A 17,867-nucleotide genomic window follows, 5' to 3' on the forward strand; every position below is an offset into this window, starting at 1 on the left:
CATTGTATCTCAATTTTTTGTGGGTAAAGTTGACTTCAGAGAGCAACACTGTTTGTATACATAAGAGGAATTCAATCAGGTCATATACAGGTATGTTATATTATCAAATATACCAAGAGCTTCTTCTTCCTTTAGGGTGCTGACACCATTTATGTATTTTTGCACTTGATATGTCATCAGTGTAAGGGTTGAGCATCTATATACAGAGCTAGCAAAAACTTTTAAAAAAAAGTGTTTGAGAATATTAGACAGATATGGTAGCTGGACCAGTGCTTAACTATCGCTGTCTTCCATGCAGTATTCATTTTTTGTGAATAAGTTACAAATACCATAAAAAGATGTAACCTACATTCCTTCTGTATCTGAAGCAGTGAATGTCCTCCCCCAAACATTAAAAATGTCTCTCCCATACTTTTTAGCTACTCCCCTGCAATATGTGTTGATACAATGAGTGTGCATCCCTTTATGCAACATCAAATTGAATGCTTATTTGAAAGAGGTTGGGCTTATATTGACTTGGTAGTAGATCTGTTTTAATACCTGAATCTGGTTACTCATGCTGAACATATACAAATGTAGGTCAGATTCAGCATCAGAAGAAAACCTGATAATGTGTTCTTAGTTTAATCATCCATGATAAGCAAGGTAAGTCAAGAAAAAGTCTTAAAATAACTAGATAACAAACCTGCTTTAAATGTTTTGCTTGGTCTTTCATCTGGAAAATGGAAGGTAGATGCTAGGTTCATGCTGCATCTGAGGCATTTCTGGAAGTATGCATGCAATCCTAGATACATCATTGCAAGTTTGGTTAAGGTAGGACTTATAATAATGGACATTATTAACCTTGTTACTCCTCGGAAGCATTAGAGTCATATGCAGCTAGTCTGGTACAGTGCATCTTCAGATACACAATCCATGCATGATTGGTCAGTGCATATATTTTTGAATGGACCTGCTCCAAAAACTTTAACCTGATCTCTTATTTGAAACATATTAGTTGTATGCAGCATTCAAAGTTTGGTAATCTATATCTCTCGATGCATCATCCATTCAGATGTTCTCGGGGTACCTTCTAGTTACTTGAGAATGGATCTGGGGCCTGTTTTACAAAAGAACTTACGACTAAGACCAAAATTTAATTCTGCTTATAACTTTCTAATTTACATTAAATTTTAAATGGTATTATTTTTAAAAGGAATGTTGTAAGATATTAATTTTTATTATTATAATAGCAATTTTGAACAGAATCATTAATTTTGCAAAATTTTACAATCAACGAAAGTTTTTGGTCTTAGTCATAAGTTCTTTTGTAAAACAGGCCCCTGCTCATTAAAAAAACCCAAAACAAAACCAAAAAAACTTTAACCTTGTCACTTATCTGAAGAAAAATAATATTTACATGCAGCATTGAAAGCATTCTGGTAATGTGTTTCCCTAGAAACATAGAGTTTTTGACAGGGATTTGCTCAAAAAAACTTTAACCTGATTATTCATCTGGAAAATGTACGTCATATACAACATCTGAAGCATGTTAATTTCATTTTAAATGAGCAAAACCCAACAGCTAAATGCATTACGAGTCAGAGAGAATGGATATTCCACTCTGTGGCTTAGCCATGAACACAACAGACCCTGAAATATAAGTACATCAACTTATGTTTTTTTTTGTTTATTTTTAATGTCTGTGCAAATAATTTCTTATGCAATGGGTTGCAATAACATAACATACTACTGCAAATATTAGCACACAGATGTAAACTTATAAAATGTATGTATTTCAATATTATGTATATTTTCATGTACTTTTTTCTTCATCTCCATTGTGCTCATCTTTATTTTCTCTTTATGTATTGCATTTCAATATTGTGTTCAAAGTGGCATAAAGGACCGATGGGCCGGTTGTTGAATTATTTTTAAACTGCTTGTAAACAAACATGTAATCTAAGTACATGATGTGTACATCACCGTCTACAGTAAAACTCGGCTATAAGGAATAATGTATACATGTCCATGTCAATATCGATAAATAAATAACTTACTTACTTACTTCAAAACTACAAATGCAGTAACGACACAGACAACATCTCAAGGTGATACAGTGAAGGACATTCATCAATTTTTTTTTAGCTTATCTTTTACAGAAATAAAAAAACGGAAAAGAAAAAGTGAATTTAAATAGCATTTATTTTAATGAATAAAATAAAACAAACATAAGTACAGATCACATCAATTAATATGAAAACTGGCCCAAACACATTAAACATTTCAAGGATAAATAATTAATAATGTTTAAATTATTTCAAATCTGTTTAGTTAATACTGTAAACAAAGAGTTAGATAATCATAATATGATACAAGTTACTAAAATTTAGCATGCAGATTTAAAATCCCATAATCAACTCTGAAATTTTGCTTCAAAAATTAAGTCATAAAATATTATGCATGTAAATAACTTATAAATTCATGGTCATTCAACAGGGTTAAAAATTTGAGATCTAACTGAAAAAATTCTTTTTAGGATCGTATGAATTCTTTCTATACTTATATTTTCTATGTACTTATATAACAGTTGTTACCCAACCTGATGAGGGTGTGTTTTGCGTGCCCAAGTCAAGTGTGTAGCAACCCGTTTGTTGCATGGTTCTTTGTTTTTTGACTGAATGAATAAAATTTTTCATGTAGGACAGCTAGGGTCTGTAATTAGGTGAAGAGTTACCTATTATATGTTGATTCATACAATGATTAGTTATTTAGAATCCCATTCAAAAAGACCTATGTAGGTATCAGTGTTACCATGGGCAATTAAGTGGTCTGTAGCATAGAACCATGCAACAAGATAAAATAATATTCAGATTGAAGTGAAGGACAAAGTTCTGCCCAACATTACAACATGACAAATACAACATGTATATTTATTTTTTAAGACAATTAATGATTCAGATTAAAGCACCTATAATTGGAGATGATTTTGTTTAACTGTAACAGCAAGTCTATGTTACAAACACTGCTCAATATCCTGCATATTTAATTTAATGTTCAAAGAAATATGAACAGGTTAAAATGTCATTTGCATTAAAAACTGCACAAAAAGGGTGCATAAAAGATGGTTCACTCCACAATCAAATTAAAATAAAAATTATGACATTAAAATAAATATTTTATTCATCAGAAATAAATTCAAGATAAGCACTGACACAAAGTGAAGTCAATTTTGATGCAATAAAGACATGTATGTGGGATTGCACTGGTAACATCACTCAGTGATGGGATATATACAATTTGTAACTTCATAAGCACCAACTATGTAGAAATCAGATGCCTTCACTGCCAAGAACCAAAAAAAAAAAAAAAAAAAGAAAAACCCTATATCCATTGATGAAGAATGTGTGCACAGCAATGGATAGCTGGAACACTTCTAATCAATACATACTGTCCTTCCTATATAATGTCACAACAATAAAAGTGTCATGAAGCTGTATGGATCAGACAGCCTCTATAGCACAACAATTCAGATAACTAGCTTAACTGTTGTGAAATTGTATGGAGTAACTGTAATGAAGCTGTATGGATCAGACTGCCTCTATAGCACAATTCAGATAACTAGCTTAACTGTTGTGAAATTGTATGGAGTAACTGTAATGAAGCTGTACGGATCAGACTGCCTCTACAGCACAGCAATTCAGATAACTAAAGTAACTGTAATGAAGCTGTATGGATCAGACTGCCTCTACAGCACAACAATTCAGATAACTAGCTTAACTGTTGTGAAATTGTATGGAGTAACTGTAAGGCCATCCTTAAAAAATTGTTTTTTTGCGGTAACGCAACTCATCATTTTAGATGCGAGTAGGTAGGTAGGTAATTTTTTTTTTTTGGTAGACGAATGTCGGGAATTATTTAAGTTTAGGTGTTGTAATTTTAACACCAGCATTTGATGCACCCAGATTCTTAAAAGTATAAGAATCACATATTTTTATTGAATCATTCGGATAATTCCTGGCACACTGCAAGTTATCAAGAAAATTTTGTCGGTTTTAAAGCACATCTTGATGGTTAAATGCTTAATATGACCTGTCTCTGCAATCCTCAGGAGTCCACCTTAACCTAATCTCTCATTTGTTTTTAACTTTGATCTAAAGATCAGATAACCAGTTTTTAAAATTAAATTTTATAATTACTGAAACCATAGGTGTATTTACATTCTTCAATTCATCCTGCTGCATATAATATTTCGTGGCCTCTTCTCTCTCTCTATCCATTTTTCTCCGATTCCATATTTGACATACTTTTAAAAACTATTTTGACGTGAATTGATATAAAATATGGAATAAAATTCCCATTAAAAAATAAATGTGCTGCATATCAAAGATTTCTTTTTTGATCAAAGGGTTTGAACATTTATTTTTAATACATTTCCGATTGATTTTTAAAATTCATTAAGTGGATCGATTCCCCCCCCCCCCTTTTCTCTCTCAAATTAACACTAATAAAAGGAGTGATAATTTATAATGACAACAAATCATTAATTTGTGTTTCTGACAATTAAAAAACACTGAAAAAAGTAAGATTTTTTTGTTTTACCTTTGAACATCATTTTCAACGTGATATATTTATTTACTAGAACTGTTCAGTATGGCATTTACATAATACGTTTTGTATATATAGGTCTTCATGTTGAACAGTTAAAAGACGAGAAAATAACGTATCCAGTACAAAGCATCTGTAGTCATTTACCGAATGTATTGCATTACTTACGTTTATAACTGGAAAATACGACCCGATGTTGTTTCCTACTAGACTTTTAGAACTATCGCAGTGAAAAACTACATCGGATGGAAAATATAAAACGTTTCCCTTCAATGTCGATTTTAACGTGTTTAAGATAGTGATAAAAAAATGTAAGACGACTAATATCTCAATCTTTTGGAAACCTGGCAAAGTTTTAAGCCTAAGGCGACTTTTTCGACCCAAATTCCCTCTAGCTTCATAGTAAACGCGCGTGTCAATGACAATGATCATAGATGTGTTTCCCGCGGACTTGTCGTCGCCATTTTTAAACATCGGTTTGTCGTGATCATCAAAATGCTTTTAATAGTTGCAGATTGAGGAAATCAAGCGTCTCTATAATTCAGACATCAAGAAAAAAAATGGTCGGATAAAAACGGAAAGTAGACACGCATGTAAAAAAAAAAATCATACTTTGAATAGGTTGAAAAAAAATTTGAGTCGGGCGGATTTTGATGAGTCGGACGCGTTACCGCAAAAAAACAATTTTTTAAGGATGGCCTAATGAAGCTGTATGGATCAGACTATTCAGATAACTAGCTTAACTGTTGTGAAATTGTATGGAGTAACTGTAATGAAGCTGTATGGATCAGACTGCCTCTACAGCACAGCAATTCAGATAACTGGAGTAACTGTTATGAAGCTGTATGAATCAGACTGCCTCTACAGCACAGCAACTCGGATAACTAGAGTAACTGTAATGAAGCTGTATGGATCAGAATGCCTCTACAGCAATTCAGATAACTAGCTTAACTGTATGGAGTAACTGTAATGAAGCTGTATGAATCAGACTGCCTCTACAGCACAGCAATTCAGATAACTAAAGTAACTGTAATGAAGCTGTATGGATCAGACTGCCTCTACAGCACAACAATTCAGATAACTGGAGTAACATTGCTGCTGCCATTAAATACAATGTCACCAAAATATAGAAGCAAACATTGTTTGTGTTTGTTAAACATATATGCAAAATTTCACCAAAAGATGTTCATAAGAAAAGAGAATTAATACAATGTATCAGTAATTTCCAAACATCCTTATATATATAATCTAATTCTGAGTCGCATATTAATCTAAAACAAACCCTGAATTCTAGTTAAGTTTCTGGTACTTTATTACATGTTTAGTCCTATTTTACATCAATACAACATCAAAGTGAGACTTCAAACTCAAATATTACAATAGTCCAAAATTTGTGCAGGATTTTCAACTCTTATTTTAGTATACATGGTACATGTATCACACAAGCACGAATAAAATATTTAGTGTACTAAAAATACTTTGAAAAGAAAGAAAATCAAATCAAACTAAAATACCATTAAAATAGTTCTAGCTAGATTTTGATTAAAGTCTGATCTACCACACTACCCTTATCACAGATGAGTCATCTCACTTTGTAGTCCCTCTCACCTTAAACTCCTGCCTCTGAAATTTCATCCATAGTTTTTTTTTCCATTCAGATCTCTTTTCTCTACAGATCTACATTTCTGACTAGAGTACTCTTGGATATGAGAAGTTCTGTAATTCAGCATTTTGTTATGTATGACTGAGGTTCAATAACACCATTAAAAATATCTGACACTTGGTACAGCTTATCAGTATATATACTGTAGACATCTCACTGATACAGCTTATCAGTATATATACTGTAGACATCTCACTGATACAGCTTATCAGTATATATACTGTGGACATCTCATTGATACAGCTTATCAGTATATATACTGTAGACATCTCACTGATACAGCTTATCAGTATATATACTGTAGACATCTCACTGATCCAAGTGCTGAATCAAACATTTGACCTCTTTTTAAGAAAATTTAATTCACTTGGGATCATAAAATGATTCATCCCTCATCTCACAATGATTTGCATAGTGGAGAGGGCATCCCTCTGTTTTCACATGACAAACACTTGTCATGTTCCAACGGTGAGAAGTCTCAACATAGATATGGAAATAAATAAATAAAATGGATGTAAAAATGAAGTTTTGCAATATCTATAGGATGATTTCATGTCACTCCATGTCAATATCAGAATGGAACTCTTCAGGAAAATCAAACTTGCATTTGGAAATTCTGCAAAAATTCACATAGAATATCTAATGGATGTATTCAGTTTCCATATTAAAAAAATCTGCAGGTTTTCATAGCCGCTGTTGTCCAATGTGTTAAGATGAAGTCCATATCTTCTTTACCCTGAAATCAAAATGTGCATTAGAATGGTGAACAATAAGCTTCCTTGTCTCTTTGTAAGTCATACATGTAACTAAAAGAATTTCATATTTTTTTTCTGAGTCAGAAGCCTTAGTTATACATAGTGTTGGGAGATTCTTTAGATATGCAAAGTGTTGACAGAATTATTTGAATAAACTTGAATTTACACTGCATAGGAATCGCCTTTACAAATTTTGTTTCCTATAGCCATTGTGGCCCCACCCTACCTCTGAGGGACAAGATTTAAACAAAATTGAATCTATACTAACTGAAGATGCTTTGTATTGATATGACTAATCATGGCTTTGGTGTTCCTGGGAAAAGATTTTTATAGATTTCTCCTATATAATCCTATGCAAAACTTTGATCCCCCATTTTGACCTACCCTACCCCTAGGGACAGGATTTGAACAAACTTCAATCTACACTACCTGAGGATGCTTCCATATAAATATGACTGATCATGGCTTGCTGTTCTTGAGAAGATTTTTCATGACTTTTGATTGCCCATAGTGGCCCCACCCTACCCTGGGAGTCATGATTTGACAAACTTCAATCTATGCTATGTAAGGAAGTTTTCACATAAGTTTCATCTTTTCTGTCTCAGTGGTTCTTTTAAATGACAACACCCAATTTTCACTATTTCTTAATTATCTCCCATTGGAAGAAGGTGTGGCCTTTCATTTGAATAAACTTATATTCCCTTTACCTAAGGATACTCCATGCCAAGTTTCATTGAAATTGGCCAAATGGTTCTGGAGAAGAACATGAAAATGTGAAAAGTTTACAACAACGATGAAGAAAATAGACATATTTTGATCAGAAAAAGCTAACTTGAGACTTTGGCTCAGGTAAAGGCTCAGGTGAACTAACAAGAGGCTCATGGGCCACATCACTCACTTGAGTACATTGACCAGGAAGAAGCAGAAATCAGTTATTACTGAAAAGATTAAATATATATAAGTGACAAATAACCCCCTTCCTGCAGGAGGGAGATCATTCATCCAGAAATATAGGTCAAATCCAGCAATCAAAGCATGTCTGGTAGTGTGCATTGCTAGATGATTCATCCATCAAAGTTTGGTCCAGGTAGGTCTTGACTTTACACTGGAATAAACCTGCTGTAAAAACTTGGTCACTCATCCAGAAAATGCAGGTCAGATCCAGCATCTGAAGCAAGTCTGGTAGTGTGAATCCTTAGAAGCATCATTCATGCAAGTTTGGTCAGTATATGGCTTATAATTACTTTGAAATGAGACCTGATACAAATACTTTAACCTGCTCCAACCAGAAGTCTCTGACGAGACTGTAGCTCTACTGGTTGTATTTATAAAGGAAGATAAAAGTAGCACTTGGACTTGAAACTTTGCAACAGCAATAAACAGAATAATGATCCCTGGTTTAGTCTCTTTTGTGGCAAGATTTATTATAATATCAGACTAAAACTGTAGGAGGAGTAGCCTTTTAAAACAATTTTACAGAAATTTTGATTTAAGTTACCATGGCAACATCATTCAACAAAATCAAAAAACAATAACACCAATTATGTATCTCTGTAGTCTACTTGTATGCCACATTATACTGAAATCAGACAAAAAGTGTAGGAGGAGTAGCGTTTTGAAAGTATTTCAAGAAAATTTCTATTTTTAGTAACCATGGCAACACTGTTCATCGAAATCCGAAACTGGTACAGAGAATTATGTATCTCAGTGTAGTCTACTTGTGTGCTAATTAGTATTACTAAAATCAGACCAGAACTGTAGGGGTAGCATTTTGAAGGTATTTCAAGGAAATTTCTATTTTTAGTAACCATGGCAACAATGTTCATCGAAATCAGAAAATCAATATAAAGAATTATGTATCTTAGTGTAGTCTACTTGTTTGCCAAGTTATACTGAAATCAGATCAAAACTGTAGGAGGAGTAGCATTTTGAAAGTATTTCACAGAAATTTCTATTTTTAGTAACGATAGCAACATCGTTCATCGAAATCAAAAACCGATACACAGAATTATGCATCTTAGTATAGTCTACTTGTGTGCCAAGTTATATTGAAATCAGATCAAAACTGTAGGAGGAGTAGCATTTTGAAAGTATTTCACAGAAATTTCTATTTTTAGTAACCATGGCAACACCGTTCATCGAAATCAAAAACCGATATAAAGAAATATGTATCTTAGTATAGTCTACTTGTGTGCCAAGTTATATTGAAATCAGATCAAAACTGTAGGAGGAGTAGCATTTTGAATGTTATTCACAGAAATTTCTATTTTTAGTAACCATGGCAACACCGTTCATCGAAATCAAAAACCGATACACAGAATTATGTATCTTAGTATAGTCTACTTGTGTGCCAAGTTATATTGAAATCAGATCAAAACTGTAGGAGGAGTAGCATTTTGAATGTTTTTCACAGAAATTTCTATTTTTAGTAACCATGGCAACACCGTTCATCGAAATCAAAAACCGATACACAGAATTATGTATCTTAGTGTAGTCTACTTGTGTGCCAAGTTATACTGAAATCAGACCAAAACTGTAGGAGGAGTAGCATTTTGAATGTTTTTCACAGAAATTTCTATTTTTAGTAACCATGGCAACACCGTTCATCGAAATCAAAAACCGATACACAGAATTATGTATCTTAGTGTAGTCTACTTGTGTGCCAAGTTATACTGAAATCAGACCAAAACTGTAGGAGGAGTAGCATTTTGAAAAATTGTTTACAGACGGACAGACAGACAGACGGACGACGGACACCTTACTATCGTATAAGCTCTTCTGGTCTCTGACCAGTAGAGCTAAAAACATAACTTGGACATTCTTTGACTGAAAATGCAGCATCTGAAACCTGGACTGATACAATGAAACATACTAAAAGCATCTTATATGCATCTCAGATCTCTATAGAGCATAGAAGTACATGTACTTGAAAAGAAATCTACTCTAAAAACATTAACCTGAGATGTTGACACTGAGGATATTACATAGCTCCCCTGACTTCCTTGAGGTGAGCTAAAAATGTCTATGGAGAGATGGATACCTAAACAGACAAGATGATTCCAGTATAAACCCCCCTTGACAATGTGACAAAAATACTGACCTGTGTCAGCATTGAGAGCATTGAGAGCAACGATATTTCTTGATACGGTCAAATTCCTCACACCATTCTGTGAACCTGGCCTTCCATGCGTTCTCCATATCTTGGTTAGCTATAAATACATTCAGTTTCAAATCTGTGCATCAATAATGTTTGAGGAATGAAGCCATGATTAAAATAATTTAGAATCTACACTATCCTGGCATGCTTACATATAAGTTTCAGCCTTTTTGGCCCAGTGTTTTTTTTTTTGAGAAGATTTTTCCTATACACAGTCAAACCTGGTTATCTTGAACTTGATGGGACCAAGAAAAAACTTCAAGATATCCAAGGATTTGAGATATCGAGGGTAAAATACTTAAAGATTAAGAGGTTGGGACTTCAAAATCATTTCGACATATCCATGGTATTCGAGATATCGGTGTCGAGATTCCAAAGTTCAAATGTAAGACTTGGATTCCATATTGTGGCCCCATCCTACCCCTAAGGGTCATAATTTCAACAATATATAATCTACACTACCCCAGGATGCTGTCACATAAGTTTTTAATTTTCTGTTTGAAAATCAAGTCAATCTTGAAGGTCAAGGTCACGAGGTCAAATATCACAATCAGAAGCATTTTGATACAGGTAATGCACTTGTCAAATATCAACACCCTTTCCTATGTCATTCAAAAGTAATCACCAAATTTAAAATTTTTGAAAATTAGATCAAACAAAGTCAAGGCCAAAAGGTTTAAAATCATTTTATGTTTGGAAAAATCTTGTCACAGGTAATGCACATGTCAAATATGAAAGCCCCATCTTTTCTCAATAAAAAGTTATAAGAAAAGATAAATTTTTGAAGTAGGTCCCGGTAATGCAGATCATGACATATCACCTATTTCAGTAAAATTCAAGCTGCTGGTCCCATGTAATGTATATGAATAAAAAATGCAGCTTTAAAAAAATGTATGTGTGTTTTACTCACTTGTCATCAGAGTCACTTCTACTGTGTTTAACTTCTTGTTATCTATGAAAGCTTCATAGGTTCCTTTTTCAGTTTCTTTGGCTCGAGACAAAATCAAATCCTGGTTACTGTTCATCATATTATTGTTATCAAGCACAACTGGGGACTTTTCACCATTTGTTGTTATCTTGTACCATGTTACCTTCTTGCCATCCAGTGTAAAGGGGTAATAATGTGGTAAGGTTACTGATTGACCAACTCCCACTGTAGAGAAAATAGGTTGTTATAATACTACACATCTTGCAGACAGTAAAGCTTAACAAGAGACCCATGGGCCACATGGCTCACCTGGACACATTGGCTAGGAAAAAGAACAAATCAGTTCAGTATTGAAAAGACTAAATAGGGGAGATGGGGGGGGGGGGGGGGGCTTGATTTTAAACCGTCTGAGGATGCTTCCATTTCAATAAAACAAATGGCTTTGCTTTTCTTGAGCAGATTTTTTTGAGATTTTTTCCAATATATTCCTTTGTAAAAATATCACCCCCCATTGTGGCCACACTCTACCCCCTAAAGTAATGATTTGAACAAACTTGAATCTACACTACCTGAGGATGCTTCCATATCAATATGAGTAAAAAACAAAGCTTTTTGGTTCTTTAATAGATTTTTCCTATATATTCAAATGAAAAATCCCCCATTGTGGCCCTACCCTACCCCCGTGGGTCATGATTAGAACAAACTTGAATCTACACTACCTGATAAAACATGTTGTGGCCCCACCCTACCCCCAAGGGTTGTCATTTGAACAAAATTGAATAAACACTACCTGAGAATGCTTCCATATCAATATGACTAAATATGGCTTTTCTACTGTTGAGAAAATTTTTAAATTATTTTCCTATATATTCATATGTAAAACTTTGATCCCCCATTGTAACCCCACCCTACCCCAGGGGTCATCAATTGAACAACTTGATTCAACATTATGTTAACAAGGTTTCCTATAAGTGTCAACTTTTTTGGCCCAGTGGTTCTTGAGAAGATTTTTAAAACATGCCACCAAAGGATTTTCACTATTTCCTAATTACTGTAAAATGAAAAAATATGGTGAACTTCAGTGGCTTCCATTTTATCGGATAGCGGTTTAACGAATATTTCGGCTATTTTAATATAATATCAGAGCACAAAACCATTTCGTATATATTTATTAATAATTTCACCTGATATTCTGATGAGAAAATATTGGAATTTCGTTTTATCTGATACAAAAATTTGGACTATCATAGTGTTTGTTGATAATCAGCACCTTGTTCACACCTCCAACTTCGTATGTGAAACCTTTGTTTACACAGTTTGACACCAATTACCTTGACTGGCTTGAGTACGACAATGAGGGGATTAGTTACGACTGGACGCACACAGGCACCTTACCTGTGTCAATAGTGGACATAGTAGATAGATATGTTTTGATTACAGTTGTGGTGATCAGCTTGGGTTCAATGATGCACTTGTTAATTATGACAATTATTTACAATTTTTTCGGCTTGAAATTTTAATTATTGAACTGATTAGCTTGTGTATGACAATTTGCTTGGATAATGAAATAAGCCTATTCAGTCGTTTAACTTGGTCATTTGGCTTAATATTTGTTCACTTTGAAGTGAATAGTTAAAATCACAAACGGCCCAACTATAAATATTCGTCTCAAAATCCATACCATCTTTCTCCACAAGGCAGACAAGTATGCATGAGACTGGTAAACTCATTGACCAGAGAATTGTCACAAACAGGATAAAATACGTAACCATATTAAAGAAACAAATAAAAACAAAGAAGTTACATTAATAAAAAAAATATTTTATATTTTTGTTGATTTTTAATTTACAATCTATTCAGGGAAAAATAATTTACGGTTATTAGTCAAGCATTTAGTCTACTTCCGTTTCTAAAATGGCGACCATCGAAGAAGGAATGTAAACATGTGCTGAATTAAGATGGCAATAACTATCAAAGAATATATTTTATGCTTCAATTTATTTGAAAAATGTTATCATATTAAATTCATAAGTAAGTGAAATAATTTAGTTTAGGAAATTCACTAGTAAACTAATCAAACGAAAACGAAAGTGCAAGTTTGAAATTTGCTACGATGTATTATCAATACATGTAGCTCTATACATCTATCTTTGGACTCGGTATGGAGCAACCGGCTATTCTAATAATCGGCTATTCGGATAAAATTATACTGACAACTTGACTATTGGATGAAACGGGAACCACTACTATTTTAGTGCCTTTGGAGCAAGCATCCCTGAACACTAAAATTTATAATGCGCTAATGAATTTCTATGTTTTAAATTTTTTGTGTTCTAAGCATTCACTTATTTAAGTACATGTAAACCGGAACATGTGATTACATAATGGTGTAAGGTCACGTATTTTTGTATACACACTCGCACTGGTAAACTGTAGGATCGATCAAGAAAGTTCTGCCATGAATTAATTAAACTACTGTATTGTTAGTTGTTACCAGGCGCTTTTCATTAGCACCTTCAAAGTTGGGCTTCTGGCTGCGTCAATCATCTATCACCTCAAGGTGAACAATGAAATCAAGCATGGCGATCAACCTTGCAGACAATACCTGATTATGTTTACCAGTTATCCAAGTAACTTTCCTTCCATGCATGCCTGGTTTTAATATGAAAAGTGTACGCATGTTTACCTGTGTACGCCAGTTAGAAATCAATGTTATTGTGTTTGTGTGACCACAAAATCAAATACGGGCGTGGATCAAAGAAAAAAAACTATCACATTTATATATTTTAATGACAAACACAAGCGCTAATCAAAAATTTATTTGCGCCAATGCATTCCCATTTGCATTTGTGCTAAAATACGTATGCGCCAAATTTTCTTGTTTTACGTATCTCCCCTTGAATTAGGGCATGGCCCTTCATTTCCCCTTCACCAAGGATGCTTTGTAGCAAGTTTGGTTGAAATTGGCATAGTGGTTCTGGAATAGAAGTTGAAAATGTGAAAAAATTTACATACGGACGGACAACTACACAGATGGACTACAGATAAAATGTGATCAGAAAAGTTCATTTGAGCTTTCAGCTCTTACCACTTAATTAATGTACCATTTAAGTTGAAAAAATTATTTATAGCATATTACTATGTTAACCATATGATCCAAATCATGGCCTCAGCCTTGTATCTGACATAAACAAAATCTTTTTTATTGCAGAGTAAATGTGCAATGTGAAATACTCACCCCTTCTGTACTTATTACAGAGTATCAATGTGAAATACTTACCCTTTCTGTACTTATTGCAGGCTATCACAGTGAAATATTCACCCTTTCTCTACTTATTACAGAGTATCAATGTGAAATATTCACCCTTTCTATACTTACAACAAAGTATCAATGTGAAAAACTCACCCTTTCTATACTTACAACAAAGTATCAATGTGAAATACTCACCCTTTCCGTACTTATTGCAGGCTATCAAAGTGAAATACATGTATTCACCCTTTCTATACTTACAACAGTATCAATGTGAAATATTCACCCTTTCTATATTTATAACAAAGTATCAATGTGAAATATTCACCCTTTCTATACTTATAACAAAGTATCAATGTGAAATACTCACCCTTTCTCTACTTATTGCATAGTAAAGTATCAATGTGAAATATTCACCCTTTCTATACTTATTACAGAGTATCAATGTGAAATATTCACCCTTTCTATACTTATAACAAAGTATCAATGTGAAATATTCACCCTTTCTATACTTATAACAAAGTATCAATGTGAAATATTCACCCTTTCTCTACTTATTGCAGAGTAAAGTATCAATGTGAAATATTCACCCTTTCTCTACTTATTGCAGGCTATCAATGTGAAATATTCACCCTTTCTATACTTATTACAGAGTATCAATGTGAAATAATCACCCTTTCTATACTTATAACAAAGTATCAATGTGAAATACTCACCCTTTCCGTACTTATTGCAGGCTATCAAAGTGAAATATTCACTCTTTCTCTACTTATTGCATAGTAAAGTATCAATGGGAAATATTCACCCTTTCTCTACTTATTGCAGGCTATCAAAGTGAAATACTCACCCTTTCTGTACTTATTGCAGGCTATCAAAGTGAAATATTCACCCTTTCTATACTTATACAGAGCTCCAGATAAGGTGCGTATTTGCAAAAATGCGCATTGAATTTTACAAAATACGCATTGAAAATTAAAACTGGGCGTAGTTACACATTAGCAATCATAGATAAGCATTACACCACGAAAGTACTGTGTGCGATGGTTTGAATAATTAAAGTACGACTTAGCTAACAGTATGAATTGAGGTTAACTCAGTGTTTGATTTTTCTCAAAACGAAATACTGATTTAAAAGTGTTTTATTAACCAGGAATATTCAAGTAATGGCAACAACGATTTCCATTTATGGAGAAAGAATCAAAGATTTACATTAAAATCAATTTCTTTAAATAGAAAGATTATGCACTAAGCATAGTTACATGTACTTTTAAGCATGCACACAAAAGCTTGTGTCATCTATGTAAGATGATATTGTAACAAGTGTAATACATATATATATGTAAAGAAAACAATGTTACCTAGAAAACAAACGATAGTTGGAGGAAAAAAGTCTTAGCTGGAGAAAAAAAGTTTGTACTGCAATGTTATCAAAGAGGACATGATGTGTAAGGGGAATAAAAACCCAGTGAAGACCATATTAAAACCATATCGAAAAAAAACGAGCTCTGTTTAATTTCAAGACCAATTTAATAAATAAATAAATTGCTGTAGAGGGACATTACGCATAACATGGTTTGAATTTACCGATCAAGAGTTCCCTTAGATTCTCTAGAGTTTTCTGTTTAGTAGGAGGGTTACACATGGTTTGTACACAATGTTTTTTATGATGGGTTCATCTGATTTCTCTCAACTTGCCATATTAATGAAGATTTGTTACGATATCATCTTAAATAAAGGAAAAGTTTTATGTGCGTATGGTAACTACCTACTGTATGATCTTCCTTCTCAAAAAAGAACATTTCTCAGTTTTAGCAAAAAGTCTAATGGGTATTTTTAAAATTTATTTAAATGAATGCAGGAACTGTCCTATGTAGTTTTTTTTTCCTTTCCTCTTCTAAAACACTTATATTTCGATAACAAACTCAAAATCAAAATAGATGTCAAAAACATTATATATTAACAAAATACTCTTAAATCATGGTCATTTTGCTGAAAATCAAAATCTGCATTGATTTGAAAATCAGGGAGTAAATACACTTTGGGGTAAAAAATTATCTGGAGCTCTGCTTATAACAGAGTATCAATGTGAAATATTCACCCTTTCTATACTTATAACAAAGTATCAATGTGAAATACTCACCCTTTCCGTACTTATTGCAGGCTATCAAAGTGAAATATTCACCCTTTCTCTACTTATTGCATAGTAAAGTATCAATGTGAAATATTCACCCTTTCTATACTTACAACAAAGTATTAATGTGGAATATTCACCCTTTCTATACTTACAACAAAGTATCAATGTGAAATATTCACCCTTTCTCTACTTATTGCATAGTAAAGTGTCAATGTGAAATATTCACACTTTCTATACTTATTACAGAGTATCAATGTGAAATATTCACCCTTTCTATACATACAACAAAGTTTCAATGTGAAATATTCACCCTTTCTATACTTATAACAGAGTATCAAAGTGAAATATTCACCCTTTCTATATTTACAACAAAGTTTCAATGTGAAATATTCACTCTTTCTATACTTATAACAAAGTTTCAATGTGAAATATTCACCCTTTCTATACTTATAACAAAGTTTCAATGTGAAATATTCACCCTTTCTATACTTATTACAGAGTATCAATTTGAAATACTAACCGGTTCTGTTGGTCTTACTGCTCTCTGCTTTACTGTACTTTTCTTCGAGATCTGTAATGTTCTCATGAGAAAGTCCACTAAATCTACAGGAAACAATTAATTAGATTAACAATTATGTCAAACAAGTCATCAAATTTGAAATCTAGTTACAAATGATATATTATACATATATCACATAGCTTCGAGGGTGACATACCAGAATGTTTGCCCCAAGGTGACAGGAAAGTCCTGGAGTGTTATGTCACCCGATGCCGAAGGCAGGGGGTGACATAACACTCCAGGACTTTCCTGTCACCGAGGGGCAAACATTCTGGTATAGTCACCCGAGAAGTCATGTGGTATATGTTATATAACATTTTTAAATTAAAAAATCGTCTGGAATTGTTTAAGTTGAGGCAAATAATCCAAAAATGCTTTCATGACGTTAAGAATTGCACTCCGTTGTTTACGTTTGCTTAGCAACCGACGTCATTAAATCTCGAACCCGAGCTACAAATGCGTAAAATAAAGACATGTGAAAGTGATCGAGAGGGTGTTATAACTGTTTCCGTCGGGTGATATAACTGTTTCCGGCGTGTGACATAACTGTTTCCGGTGTGATTCAGCATTCTTCAGGGTTTATAGTGAAACTTATTACATTTGTGATATAATAGGAAAACTTATTCAAAAATGTTATATATATATATATATATATATATATATATATATATATATATATATATATATATATATATATATATATATATATATATATATATATATATATATATATATATATCTATTATACCTCTGTGAATTTTTTCTACATAAAAGTATGATAAATAAATCTATTTTTTCTAAACAGCCCCTACGGTAGAATAGTTTTTGTGCTAT

At 33.1% G+C, this 17,867-nt stretch overlaps 1 protein-coding gene across 3 annotated transcripts in view; it reads right to left on the minus strand.

Annotated features, from left to right (window-relative positions):
• Positions 1-5,875: 5,875 nt before the first annotated feature.
• The window catches only part of LOC133181807 (semaphorin-2A-like), a 71,926-nt gene continuing 59,934 nt past the window's right edge, over positions 5,876-17,867 (minus strand). For all 3 annotated transcript variants that reach the window (XM_061316412.1, XM_061316415.1, XM_061316413.1), the window contains exons 16-19: positions 16,995-17,077; positions 11,073-11,315; positions 10,106-10,214; positions 5,876-6,986 (exon numbers count right to left, since the gene is read on the minus strand). In XM_061316412.1, the coding sequence (XP_061172396.1) occupies positions 10,111-10,214; positions 11,073-11,315; positions 16,995-17,077 (430 nt within the window). In that variant the 3' untranslated portion in view covers positions 5,876-6,986; positions 10,106-10,110. The remainder of the gene's footprint in view (positions 6,987-10,105; positions 10,215-11,072; positions 11,316-16,994; positions 17,078-17,867) is intronic.

The sequence above is a fragment of the Saccostrea echinata genome, unplaced genomic scaffold (assembly GCF_033153115.1).
Source record: "Saccostrea echinata isolate AGI-Se365-2 ecotype Australia unplaced genomic scaffold, CSIRO_AGI_Sech_v1 ptg000009l, whole genome shotgun sequence".
NCBI classification, from domain to species: Eukaryota; Metazoa; Mollusca; class Bivalvia; order Ostreida; family Ostreidae; genus Saccostrea; species Saccostrea echinata.